The sequence below is a fragment of the Nannospalax galili genome, unplaced genomic scaffold (genome assembly GCF_000622305.1).
Source record: "Nannospalax galili isolate Female #2095 unplaced genomic scaffold, S.galili_v1.0 scaffold305, whole genome shotgun sequence".
In the NCBI taxonomy this organism is placed as follows: Eukaryota; Metazoa; Chordata; class Mammalia; order Rodentia; family Spalacidae; genus Nannospalax; species Nannospalax galili.
The window spans coordinates 10257451-10271443 of record NW_008356258.1 but is presented as its reverse complement, the minus strand read 5'-3'; the positions used below and the strand labels follow the sequence as shown (position 1 = coordinate 10271443).

Here is a 13993-nt window from a genome sequence, read left to right as displayed (position 1 = left end):
TCCCACGCCCCCAGGACTGGAGAGATGGCTCAGTGGTTAGGATTACTGGCTGCTTTTGCAGAGGACCCAGGTTTGATTCCCAGCAAGCACATGGTGGCTAACTATCTGTAACTCCAGTTCCAGGGGACCCAATGCCCTCTTCTGATCTCCACGGGCATTGCATGACATAGGTGCACCTACCCACATGCAGGCAATGCACTCATAAACACAAAATAAAAATAAATAATAAATAAAAACAATATATTAAAAAATAAATGAATTTTTTTCCTTTAAAAATTTCTTTTAGATTTAAAATTTTTTTATTTTATGAGTGTTTTGCTTGAATGTGTGCTGAATGTAAGTGCACCCCATGTGTGCAATGCCTGCAGAAGTCAGTGCACCCCATGTGTGCAATACCTGCAGAAGTTATGAACAGTTGTTAGCCATCGTGGGGGTGCTGGGAACTAAACTCAGGTTCTCTGCAAGAGCAAGCAGCAATATTTTGGGCTATTTAAAAATTTTTTTTGCAACTTTCATACATTGTATTTTGATTGCCTTTAGATCCCTTCCCCTTATCTGCATCCTCCCTTACTATCACCACACAATTTCATATATTTAATGTGTGTGTGTGTATGCCTACAGAGTCAAATTTGTGCCCCCAAAGTCTTTTGGTGTGGGTTCATCCACTGGAGCCTGATCAACCTACCAAGTGTCTCACCTTTAAATGACTCTTCCCCTCCTAGTAACCATCGGTTGCCAATACTTCTTTGAGTAGGGCTGAGGTTTCTTACCCTCTTCCCCATGTCTATGCTGGGATTTTGTCTGGCTTGAGCTTAGGTGGGATTCGTACATGCTGTTGTCATTGCTGTGAGTTCATACGGGCAACTGACAAGCTGCCTGGAAACTTCTGTTTCCTTGTGGTCATCCACCACCTCTAGCTCTTACAATCTTTCCATTCCCCCTTCTTCAATGATCCGTGAGTCTTGGAAAGCAGAAGTTTGATATAGGTGTCCTATTCAGGGATAAGCATCCTACAGCTTCTTATTCTCTGCACATTGGTCAGTTGTGAGTTTCTGTATTAATCACCATCTGCTGCATAAGGAAATTTCTCTGCTGAGAGTTGAGAGATGCATTTATCTATGGGTATAACAATAAGTCATTAGGGGTAAGATTAATGCTATAGCTATTTAAACCCAGAGCTTGGGAGGCAGAGGCAGAAGGATGTTTGTGAGAGGGAGTCCAGCCTATTCTACATAATGAGTTCCAGGCCAGCTGGGGCTGCAGGGAGACTGTCTCAAAAAGTAAAAAAAAAATTATATCTATTTAGCAGAACTATAGTATTAGGTTCTCCCCTATGTCCGGTGACCTGTCTAGCTTCAGGTTCCTAGGCCTGATATCAGTGTCATATATTGGCACCATCTTATGAGGCAGACCTTAAATCCAATTAGAAAGTGATTGGCTATTCTTATAATAGTCATGTCAATACACCTGTGGGCATATCTTGCCAGTCCAATTGTTGTTGTAGCTCACAGGATTCACAGCTGGATAAGACTGATGATTAATTTTCTCTTCAGGTAGCATGCATAAAGCCTTCTAGCACTAGGAAAGCTAGCCAGTAGAGATGAGCTTTGAAGTCAGCACCAGCTTGATTTCTCCTTGTTTGTTCTACAGTTCATGTATGCAGTGTCTTCAGAAATAGGGTCTTACCGTCAGGTTCTGGTGGGTAATCAAGAGCAGGGTAATGGCCAGTATTATTTGAGGGTCTATGGTACCCCTGGTCAACAGTTTCAAAAGAGGGCATTCATTCCTGGAATTGGGATTTTACTTTGCTAGCCTATGGAGTCTAGTAGAGGCAATGCCCCCTGGTTACAAGGTAATTCCTTTTAGTCTCTTTTTATAATTTATATGTATATATTTTAAGAAGTTTCTATAGTGGTAGGTTAGAGGTAGGCTTAGTATTATCGATCCCTCCCCATACTCCCTCCTCTGCCCAGCACTCCCATTCCCTGCCCTATTTATTCTTTCCTTCTCTATCTCTCTGCTTTTCCCCTTTATATCACCGCATTCTACCTCCTCTGTCAGGAAGCCTCCTTGCCCTCATGGTAGTTTGTTACTTTCCAGACCTCTCTGGATTTTCATATTTAAACATGCATATCTAATATTCCAAAGCTAGCATTCGGCTATGAGAGAGAACAAGCAAGGTTTATATTTCTGGGTCTGTGTTACCTCACTCAGGATGATTCTTTCCTGTTCTATTCATTTACCTGAAAAATTCATTATTTCATTTTTAAAAGAAAATAATATGTACAACACCTTCCTTCTTCATTCATCAGTTGATGTACATTTAGGTTGTTTCCAATTCCTGGTTATTATGAAAAGGGCAGCGATGAACATGGGTGGACAGGTATTTCCACAGTAGGGTATAGAGTCTTGGGAATATGCCCAAGAGTGGTACCATTCCATCATATGGTAGATTGATTTGAGGATTCTCCACACTGAGTTCTATGGTGCCTGCAGCAGTTTGCACTCCCACCAGTAGTGGATAGGCATTCCCCTTTCTCCACCTCCTTACCTTATTTGTTATTTGGATCTTAGCCATTCTGAGTGGGTTAAGATGAAATCTCAAAATGGGTTTAATTTTCACTTCCATGATGTCTAAAGATGCTGAACATTTAAAAAAGTATTTATCAGCATTTGTACTTCGTCTTTAGAGAACTCCTTATTCATTTTCTTCCCCCAATTTTTAATTGAATTTTTTTTTGTTTAGTTTTTTTGAGTGCTTTGAATATTCTAGATACTAACTCTGTGTCAGAGGTATAGTTGGTAAATTTTTTCCCATTATGCAGGTTTCCTCTTCACTTGAATGATGGTGCCCTTTGCTGTACAGACACTTTTTAGTTTCATGAGGTCCCATTTATCAATTATTGGACTTAATGCTTGTACTATAGGAGTCCCGTTCACAAGGTCCTTTCCTATGCCTATAAATTCTAATGTATTCCCTGCTTTTCCCTCTATCAGATTCAGGGTATTGGGTTTTAGGTATTGGGTCTTTAATTCATTTGGAGTTGAGTTTTGTGCATGGTGAGAGATAGGGATCTAGTTTCATTTTTCTGTAAGTCACTATCCACTTTGACCAGCACCATTTGTTGAACATGGTGTCTTTTCTTCAGTGTGGATTTGTGACTCTTTTGTAAAAAAATCAGATATATGCAAATGCATGGACTTAAATCTGGTTCTTAAATTCTATTCCACTGATCAATGTCTCTGTTTTTGTGCTGGTACCGTGCTGTTTTTAATTGCTATAGCTCTGCTATAATTTGAGATCAGGATAGTAATACCTCAGCTGTTCTCCTATTGCTCAGAATTATTTTGGCTATTCTGGGTTGTTTGTATTTCCATATGAAATTTGAGATTATATTTCAATTTCTGTGAAGATTTTGTTGGGGTTTTAATGGGTATTGTATTGAATTTGTAGATTGCTTTTGGGAGGACGGCCATTTTCACACTGTTTAGTCTACTGATCTATGAGCATGGGAGGTCTTTTCATCTTTGGTATCTTCCTCAATTTCCTTCTGTAGTGTCTTAAAGTTTTTATTATACAAGTCCTTCACTTCCATGGTTGGATTTATTCCAAAATACTTAATGGCTTTTGAGGTTATCACAGGTGAGATAATTTCCCTAATTTCTTTCTCAGTATGGTTGTTGTTGGTATATAGGAAGGCTACTGTTATTTGAGAGTTAATTTTATATCCTGATACTTTGCTGAATGTATTTATCAGCTCTAGGAGTTTTTCTGGTGAAGTCTTTGGGATGTTTTATGTATAGAATAGTATCATCTGCAATTAAGGATACTGTGATTTCTTCCTTTCCAATATTTATCTTCTTTATCTTCTTTATTTGTCTTATTGCTCTAGCTAAGACTTTGAATACTGTATTGAACAGAAATGGAAAGAGTGAACATATATGTCTTGTTTCTGATTTTAATGGGGATGTTTTGAGTTCTTCTCCATTAGTATACTATTGACTTATTGTATATTGCCTTTATTATGTTGAGATATGTCCCCTGCATGCCTAGATTCCCCATGACTTTTATCATGAATGGAAGTTGGATTTTTGTCAAAGGCCTTTTCTGCATCTAATGAGATGACTATGTGTTTTCTGTCCTTGAGTCTGTTTATGTGGTGGATTATATTTATTGATTTATGTGTGTTGAATCATCCCTGTGTCTTTGGGATGAAGCCAACTTAATCATGGTGGATAATCTTTTTTTCATGTGTTCTTGCATTCCATTTGTGATTATTTTATTGAGATTTTTTGTGTCCATGTTCATCAGACAGATTTCTTTCTTCTTCTTTTTTTTTTTTTGGTTTGGTATTTGTCTGGGTTTGGCATTAAAGTATTACTGGCTTCTTAAAAAAGAATCTGGAAGTCTTCTTTCCTTTTCTATTTTATGGATTAATTTGAAGCGTATTGGTATTAGTTCTTCTTTGGAGATTTGTCAGAATTCTGTGCTGTATCTGTATGGTCCTAGGCTCTTTTTAGTTAGAAGGTTTTTAACTGCTGCATCTATGTCAATGGTTGCTGTGGCTCTGTTTACATTATTCAAGTCTTTTTTATTTGATTTTGGTAGACCATACATATCTAGCTATTTATCCATTTCTTTCAGATTTTCTAGTTTAGTGAAATACAGATTTTTAAAAAAGCATGTCCTTGAGGTTTTCTGAATTTCCTCAGGGCCTGCTATAGTGTTTCCCTTTTAATCTTTAAGTATGTTAATTTGGGTCCCCTCTCTCTTTTGGTCAACTGGCTAAAGGTTTGTCAATCTTGTTAATCTTTTCAAAGAACCAACTCTTTGTTTCCTTGGTTCTTTGTATTGTTTTCCTCATTTCTATCTCATTAATTTCAGCCTTGATTTTATTTCTCTCTTCTCCTATGCTTTTTTTTTAGGTGCTGTCTAGGTTTTCCAAAGCCTTCAGATGCATCATCAGTTTATTTATATGAGATGTTTCTAATATTCTGGTGTAGGCACTTAATGTTATAAATTTTCCTCTTAAGACTGCTTTCATTGTGTTCTGTGGGCCTTAACATGGATGACAGAGTATATGGACTCCAGTGGGAGGGGGTATAGGAGGGTGCTGGTGGCGATGGAGGTATAAAAATGATTAAGATTGATTGAGATGTTGTGTATGAAATACACAAAAATTCAATAAAAAAACTTAAAAAAAGACAGCCTTCATCATGTCCCACAGGTTTTTGTATGCTGTGTTTTCATTTTCAGTCAATTAAAAAATTTCCTTCTTGATTTCTACTACAATCCAATTTTCATTCAGGAGTATGTTGCTTACCGTCCATGAATTTGTATGCCTTTTCCCATTTTTAAAATTATTGTTGATATCTAGCTTTATTCCTTTGTTCTTGGATAGAATACAGGGTGATATTTGATTCTTTCTTTCTTTCCTTCTTTCTTTTTTGGTCTTTTAGAGACAGGGTCTCCCTGTAGCCCTAGCTGACCTGGAACTCACTATGTAGACCAGGCTGGCCTTGAACTCACAGAGATCCACCTGCCTCTGCCTCTGGAGTGTTGGGATTAAAAGTGTGTGCTACCACATTCAGCCCAGGGTGATATTTCAGTTTTCCTAAATTTGTGGAAATTTGCTTTGTGTCCTGATATGTGATCAATTTTGGAGAAAGTTCCATGGGCTGCTGAGAAGAAAGTATATTCTTTAGTGTTTGGGTGGAATATTCTATAGATGTTTGTTAGGTGCATTTGATTTATGATGTCATTTAACTCCAGGGTTTCTCTAGTTTTTGTCTGGGTAGCCTGTCTATTGGTGACAGTGGGGGTATTGAAGTTACCCACTATCGTAATGTTGGAGTCAATGTGTGATTTTATTTTTTATTTTTTGTCTTTTTGAGACAGAGTCTCTCTGTAGCTGTAGCTGGCCTAGAACTTGCTATGTAGACCAGGCTAAACTTGAACTCACAGAAATTTGCCTGCCTCTGACTCCCAAGTGCTGGGATTAAAGGTAGGCTTCACTATGCCCAGCCAATGTATGATTTTAGGCCTAACAAAGTTTCTTCTATAAAACTGGATGCCCCCATGTGTGGTGCATATATGTTTAGGATTGTAAATTTTTCTTTGTGTATTCCATTGGGTATTCTCTGTGGAGCTTTTTTAATGGACATAAATTCCTGAAATCTGTTTTTATCATGGAAAGTTTCTTTCTCCTTCAGTTACAACTGATAGTTTTGAGGGATATAGTAGTCTGGGCTGGAGCCTGTGTTCTTTCACGACTTGTTGGACATTGGTTCAAGCCCTTTTGGCTTTCATAGCCTCTGCTGAAAAGTCAGCTGTTATTCTGATGGTCATGCCTTGTTCTTTCTCTCTCACAGAATTTAATATCTTTTCTTGGTTCTGTACATTTAGAGTTTTGACTATTATATGAATGGGGAGTTTGTTTTCTGGTCCTGTCTACTTGATGTTGTGTATCCCTCTTGTACCTTGATAGGCATCTCTTTATTAGATTTTGGAAATTTTCTTCTGTGATTTTACTAAAAATATTTCCTGTACCTTTGGCTTGAGGTTCTTCTTCTTCCATGCCCATAATCCATAGGTTTGGCCTTTTTGCAGTGTCCTAGAGGTCTTACATTCCTTACTGTTCATGAGTTATTTTAGATTTGACATTTTCTTTGATTGAGCGATCCATTTCCCCAAGTTTGTCTTCAAGATCGGATATTCTCTGTTCCATTTCCTCCTTTTCTTTTTGCTTCTTTCCTCTAAGCTTTTTGTTTGTATCCCTGATTTTTATTTCAAGTTTGATTTCAGTTTGGCTTTTCTTCAGAGATTCTCTTTATTGGGTTTTCATTTTCTATTATGAATTGTTTTAATTATTCAATTCAATTGTGTTTATACCATCTTTATTCAGTCTTTTATTCTTATCTTTTTTGAGTTCCTTGAGCATATTTATAACTGATATTTTGGAATCATTGTCTTCTGTAGCCATTAGGTTTCCAATATCAGGAAACATTACAATGGGGTGCTACTTTCTGTAGTAGACATAGTTTCTTGGTTATTCATGTTGTGTGTGTGTGATAAGATCTAGGCATCTAGACTTGTGTTGTTGTTGATATTTCTTGGTATGGGTAGGTGATCTTATCTCTGTTGAATGGTAGTTTGTATCTTTGTTGTTTCCCCAGTTTATCAGATTATAGCCCAGCTGAGTAGTTCTTGGTGTTCAGTTTGGGGCCACTTTATGTTGATGTGCAAACGGGGTGTAAGAAGTAGTCCCAGTTAAGCTAGGGATAAGTGCAATTTAAATAAAATGATTTATTTCTTTTAATTTTATGTGTATGAATGTTTTGCTTGCATGTGTGCAGATGTACCATGTGTGTGCAATGCCTGTGGAAGTCAGAAGAGGGCATTGGATTACCTGGAACTAGAGTTATGGATGTTGTTAGCTGCCATGGGGATGCTGGGAACCAAACCCAGATCTTCTATAAGAGCAGCCAATTCTCTTAACCACTGAAACATCTCTCCAGCCCCAGGTAAAACTTTTGAGTTGCGCTTCCATGGTTGAGTCCTCATGGTCCTGTGACAGCAGGGTGGGATGGATGATTGTTATGTGAACAAGTTGGCTGACGACTCAGGTTGGAGACTTCACAGTTCTTGGGGCGCAAGAATTATAGTAACCTGAGAAGGTCCTAGCAGAGCTGAGATGGTGGGGCACTGTCTTATTCCAAAGGGAAGAACAGGGCACACCTAAGCAAAACCAAAGTCCAGCAAAGTAGCTCAAGGCTGGACATCGGGGATTCACTCACGATCTTCTGGCCTCCAAAGGGTTCTGGCAGCTCCACTGCTCTGACTCTGTTGTCCACAGCACAAACAACTCATCTTGCAGACCCAGGACAGCTCCGTTCCACACCTACTGTGGTCCTTGGTGGTTGTTCCACAGTCCTGGCATCTCCAAAAAGCTGGGGTCTCCACTGAAACTGAGGAGACCTTCACCTTCACCAATGGCCTCTTCTTGCCTCTCTGGGTGCAAAACCTCAGATTCTCTCCCCAACCCCTTCAATCCTGGGGTCTTAACTGCAGCTGAAGCTGCACTTTCACCTATGGCCTTTCCTGGTCTCTCAGAGTGCCAAGCCTCAGCTGCTCTCTGTGACCCCTTCACACTTTCAACACCAGAACCATGCAGGAGACTCTTACACATTACCAAGTCCTGCTTCCAGCTTAAGATAGAGGCTCAGGTCCCCTTTGAGGAAATACCTCCCAGAAGACTTCACCACAATGAAGCTGGTATATTGTTACTTACAATTGAGTTTTCAGCCCCAGCTAACCAGCATCAGTTGTCCCAGTAAAGCAAAGGTTTTACTTCAGGTTCTGGTCTCTTCTTAATCACAGCTGATTCTTCAGCCTCAGCTGACCAGAACTCACAGATTCTCAATTCAAAATCTCACACGAACAGCACTGATAGTCTCCACTTCCCTGTGAAGCTCCACAAGCCAGGCCTCCATTGTCCACAACTCTTTCAACATAACTGTTCCAAGCTCCACAGCAACAGCACGCAATGGCTTTTCCAGCCTAAAATTTGGAACACTTCCACAATCCTCCCAAAAATATCAAGGTCAGGTCTGTCACAGCAATATCCCACTCTCTGGTACCAATTTCTGTCCTAGTTTGTTTCTCCATTGCTGTGACAAAGCACTGACCAATACCAACTTGGGGAGAAAAGGGTTTATTTAGCTTACATATCCTGGGTCACAGTTCATCTGGGAGCCCAAGGTAGGAACTCAGGGCAGGAACCTGGAGGCAGGACCTGGAGCACAGGCCATGGAGGAACACTGTTTACTGGCTTGCTCTCCTGGCCCTTGCTCAGTCTGCTTTCTTATGCAACACAGGCCCACCTGACCAGGGATGGCACCACCCGTAGTGGGCTGGGCCCTACCACATCACTCAACAATCAAGAAGGTGTCCCATGGACATGGCCACAGGCCAGTCCAATGAAGGAAATTCCACAATTAAGGCTCCCTCAACCCAGGTGTGTCAAGTTGACACTAAAGCTATTCAGCACAGCATCAATGCATGAGACTGGAAAACCAAGAACAGTAGATGCTTACCAGGTAGTTTCTGTTTTCATGGGCCTTCCTCAAAGAACTAGGAAGGAAACAGAGTTAAAGAAGTAGAATGCTAGCAGGGAGCTGGCCCCTGCTGGCCCCATCCAAACAGGACCCAGGGCGTGTTTTGACACAAGCAGCCACTCTCTTCTTGCATGGAGGATCCATTTTCTTTGGGAATGAAGTCTCATCAGTGTCCTCTACACTGCTCCTGGAGAATCAGAGACTCACGTTTCCTTGGGAAAGCACCATTCTCTATGGAGACCAGGCCTGGGACATGCTGCTTTCTTCATGTCTGCACCCTCCCTCAAGCTCTTAGGTTCTTTCCCTTGGCAAAAGGAGGGATGGGGTTGGGAAGGCTGCTAAGCCATCTTCAATCCTGTAGGGGAGAGGTACTGCCTGGGTCTTTGGAGGAAGCTAGGGGTTTGGAGGCTTCAGTCTTTTAGTTCTGATCAAGGTGAGGAGATCAAAGTCCATTCAAAGACATTTTCTTCAAAGCAGACTGCTTTTTCTGTGGTGCTGGTCTTGCCCCTCTGTTGTGATGTCCTTTGTGCTCGGGTTCCTTTCCTGGACTCTGTCATCATGCTGATCTTCATTATCAGCATACCTAGGTGTTGCTTGCTGCTGTCCTGGGCAGCTGGGTGACCTCTTCCTGGACTGAAATGTTTTCCTGGAAGAGCTCCTACTCCATTTCTACTACAGAACTTGGCCTTGGTACCATGAAGACAGTCCTTTATGATAGCAATGCTTATCATTGGTGACCCAGATCTGTTGAATAACAGCTACAGCTGTGAGTAGTCTCAACAGCCCCACCGCAGCCCCTGGTTAGCTTCAGGTACTGTTTTGAGAATGACACATGTGGAAAGTGCTATTTCACTTTATGATCTTGTCAAATTCTGTTTCATTGACTGTAAACAGCTGGAATCTCAGCTGCCATGGTAGCGATAGGGTGCAGCGGCCTTAATGTCAGCATCTGGTGGAGGCCTGAAATTTGGCCTCAGAAAGATGGCTGTGGATTGGGGCAATGCACACTGGGATGGCACCATGGAGGTACAGCCAAATGAGGAGGTGATCAAGAAAGGGGGCAGGAGATGTTGGTAGTGGGTGCCAGGAGTAGGAGGGACCCTGAAGTTTCAGGAGAGAGGGTGGGGTAGAATTGGGGGTAGGGGTAAACCCATTATGGGAAGGCTGAAGGAGGACAGCACACTGAGGGCTTATCCACAGGGGCAGATGAGGCAGCAAGGTTCTTAAAGGGTCACTGGTCACCAGCAGAATTTCTGGACTCTCAAGAATGGGAGCATGGACGCATGCTTCCTCTTCTGACTCTGCCTCAGATTGTGATAGGTTCTGTTGGGTGGATGGCCTCATGTCTACCTTTTTCCTTTAAGAACTTTTCCTAGCAGGAGTTCCAACAATTTATGCACAGAGTTTTCAGAGGCTACCACCAGCTCAGCATCCCCTTAGGATTGACCATTTACTTGATTCTTTGCAAATTTCAATTCCACTGTATCACAGACTCCTGCAGAGTGAAGAACCTGGATCTGCTGTTGTTCTGTGGTCCACATTATGACAGGACGATCTAATGACCACTAAGAGCTCCAGGTGTCCACAGGTGACCATGCCAGGAGAAACTGACTACATACACAACCACATTCAGAATCCCAGGGGTCTTGTTGGGCTTGGGAGGTAGCTCCTGGCAAACAGGAGGAGGTGGCTCAGGGCTGCTGCTCGGTCCTCTAAGAGTTGTGAGGTGAGAGTACATCCTCTGATCTGTACTGTTGAGTTTGAATTCTGGTTAAACTCTTCATTAGGGTATGTGTGGAAATAAGATTTCAAGTTAAGAGGATGGACAAAGTAAGAAAAAGCCATTCTTTCCTGTCTCTTAGCCTTCTTCAGGTCCAATCACCCCCAGATTACTGGGAATATGTCAGTGGCTGTCTTGGGTCCAGACTAGTGCCATCTATTATCTTAATAAAATATAGATACATATTAATATACCCAAACTAAATCAAGGCATGTATGAAGATGAACTTCTGAGATGCTTTCTAGATGGTGTGGTCTAGGGACAGAATATCTAAACCCAGCAATTCAGCTGCCTGGCAATATGAGTTACTCCCAATGTTGACCTAAATCACAGGTAGACATCATTTGAGTTACTGTGGATTTTGAGAGTACATTCATGATGTAACCTGGAGGGAAGCAAGTGTGCCCCGTACTGCTCAAGGCTAAGATAAACATCTGTATTATAAGGCAGATGTGAAAATGGAATGTAGTCTCCTAAACAACATGCTCATAATTTTCCCATCATGGCAACTTGCTCTCTTATGGGAAAAAAATACTTCACTACTTAATCTTTTATTTTGAATTTTTTTGTGGGTTGGGGATTGAACTCAGGGTCTTGCCTTGCTGGACAAGTGTTACACCCCTAAGTCACATTCCCAGCCTGCTATTTTATTGTGGCAGAAGATCACCATGTCTTTTTTTTCTAGTTTCAATTTTTAAAAAATTGATTTTTTGGTGAATTTTATAAATATATTTTGATCATATTTAGACCCCCTCCCCTATCTGCACTCATAGTATCCCCACTGCAGGATTTCATGTACTTTTTCATATATATTAAGGCTTATTGAGTCACATTTGTATCCCCAGATGTTCTTTGGTGTGGGTCCATCCATGGGAAACTGGTTAACTTAGCATCACACACTGGTTAATCTAGCATCACACACTTAAAGAGAACTGACTTCCTTTCTCCCAGCAGTTATCTGTTGGCAATAGTTCCTCAGCTAAGGTTGGGGCTTCTTCCCCACTTCCCCATTTCTGTGCTGGATTTTGTCAGGCTTGAGTTTGAGTGGGTCTTGTGCATGCTGTCACCATCACTGTGAGTTCATATGAGTAACTTTCCAGGTGACTGGAAGACTGTTTCCTTATGGTCATCCACCACTTCTGGCTCTTACAATCTTTTCACCCCCTCTTCTGCAATGATCCCTGAGCCTTGGGTGGCAGAGTTTTGATATAGGTGTCCACTTAAGGGATAAGCGCTCTGCAGTCTCTTATTCTCTGCTCTTTTGTCAGTTGTGGCTTTCTGGGTTGATCAACGTCTGTTGCACGAGGAAGCTTTGCTGGTGAGAGTTGAGAGATGTATTAATATTCTTTATACCTCCTTTTCTGCTAAGCTCCCTGAGCCTTAGGGTTGCACTGTAGATGTGTCACTTAGGGTTAGGCTAGCCACATAGACGCCTCTTCTCTGCATTTGACCAGTTGTGGAACTTTGTAATAGTCTCCATCTGTTGCAAAAAGAAGCATCTTTGATGGGTCGTGAGAGGTTATACGTGCCAGGTTAGTCAGGAGCTCTCTCACTGTATGCCACATCTTTTTTTTAAGTAAAAAGTTTTTTTACATTTATTTATTTATTTACTGTGAGTGCGTGTGTGTGTGTGTGTGCACGCGCGAGTGCACGCACATGTACACATCATGTAGCATGTTTATGAAGATTAGAGGATAACCTGTAGGAGATGGCTCTCTCTTTCCACCATATGGGTTCCAATACATATTTCCATTCTTGCAATGTGGTGGAGGATCCAGTTTACATGCTCTAGTTTATATAGGGATAGTTAGCTGAAATTTTTCTAGAATGTTTTCTAGAAATCATTCAGAAGTGTTACCTGAAAGTTTCCAGATAACAACTAAATAATTTCCAGAGGAGGAACTAGACTTAAGCAGTGGTATTATGTAGAAGTAGCAAGAACCAGTATAAACAAAGTTAGATATCATAACTCTAGGAGTTAAAGCTTTTCTTACAGCTTCTGCAGTTCGTGGTACCTCCTGAAGCCATTGGGAGGAAGCTTTCTTATGATGTTCCACCGAAGGGACCTGAAACACATTGAAAGGTTGAATCTTCCTTAGAGGTATTCAAATTTAATTTTTTTTGCTTTTAAGTTGTAGCTGTATTTACTGTATTTACAGGATCTGGGTTAATGATATACTTTACACGAATGACTGCCAAAGGCTGCTTAGTAACCCTGTCTCCAAGTCACTCTGGGAAGTTGAGCTATCCTTTATCCTAGCTAGCTGAGAATTCTTTTTCTATCAGTGATCTGATTTGACTTTACTAAATTCTGCCCTATATCCTGTTTCAGTGTTTACATTGTGGAAAGATTAAATTGTTAAGTATTTGAATTTGATTTAATGACCTAGATGAAAGTTTACTGTGCTCCTAAAGGTATCCATCCATCCATCCATCCATCCATCCATCCATCCATCCATCCATCCATTTATCCATCCATCCTCTCAGTGTTAACCCCCCAACCATTTGCATTTTTTTTGAGACAGGGTCTCCCTGTAGCCTCAGGTAGCCTGGAACTCTCTATGTAGACCAGGCTGGCCTCAGTCTCACAGAGATCTGCCTCCTGAGTGCTGGGATTAAAGGCATGTGCCATCACACCTCGCCCCATTTGCCCTTTGGAAGAAAAGCATTATCTCTGCTTTTAATCTCATTTTCCATTTGGATAACCAATGATATATTTTACAAATTAGAGGATTCCCTCAGAATCACAGCCCATGGCTTAAAAAAGACAATTAGTTTGTTCTACTTTTTTTTGTGTGTGTTTGTTTACTTATACATTCATTTTTAAAAGTGTGTTGGATGCCCTTTGGAAGAAAAGCATTATCTCTGCTTTTAATCTCATTTTCCATTTGGATAACCAATGATATATTTTACAAATTAGAGGATTCCCTCAGAATCACAGCCCATGGCTTAAAAAAGACAATTAGTTTGTTCTACTTTTTTTTGTGTGTGTTTGTTTACTTATACATTCATTTTTAAAAGTGTGTTGGACAGACTACTATCCTCAGGCCTCTTGGGGTAAGTCTACAGCGCAGCTCTCCGCGCTGGGACTCCCTA

General features: G+C 40.9%; 1 protein-coding gene and 1 pseudogene across 7 annotated transcripts in view; both read right to left on the bottom strand.

Moving 5' to 3' along the window:
• Positions 1 to 13993, bottom strand: part of Rxfp1 (relaxin family peptide receptor 1) — a 174508-nt gene that overhangs the window by 64881 nt on the left and 95634 nt on the right. For all 7 annotated transcript variants that reach the window (XM_008854318.2, XM_017803515.1, XM_008854317.2 and 4 more), the window contains one exon: positions 12892 to 12963. In XM_008854318.2, coding sequence (XP_008852540.1) covers positions 12892 to 12963 — 72 coding nt within the window. The remainder of the gene's footprint in view (positions 1 to 12891; positions 12964 to 13993) is intronic.
• LOC115067810 lies at positions 9972 to 10884 on the bottom strand (annotated as a pseudogene).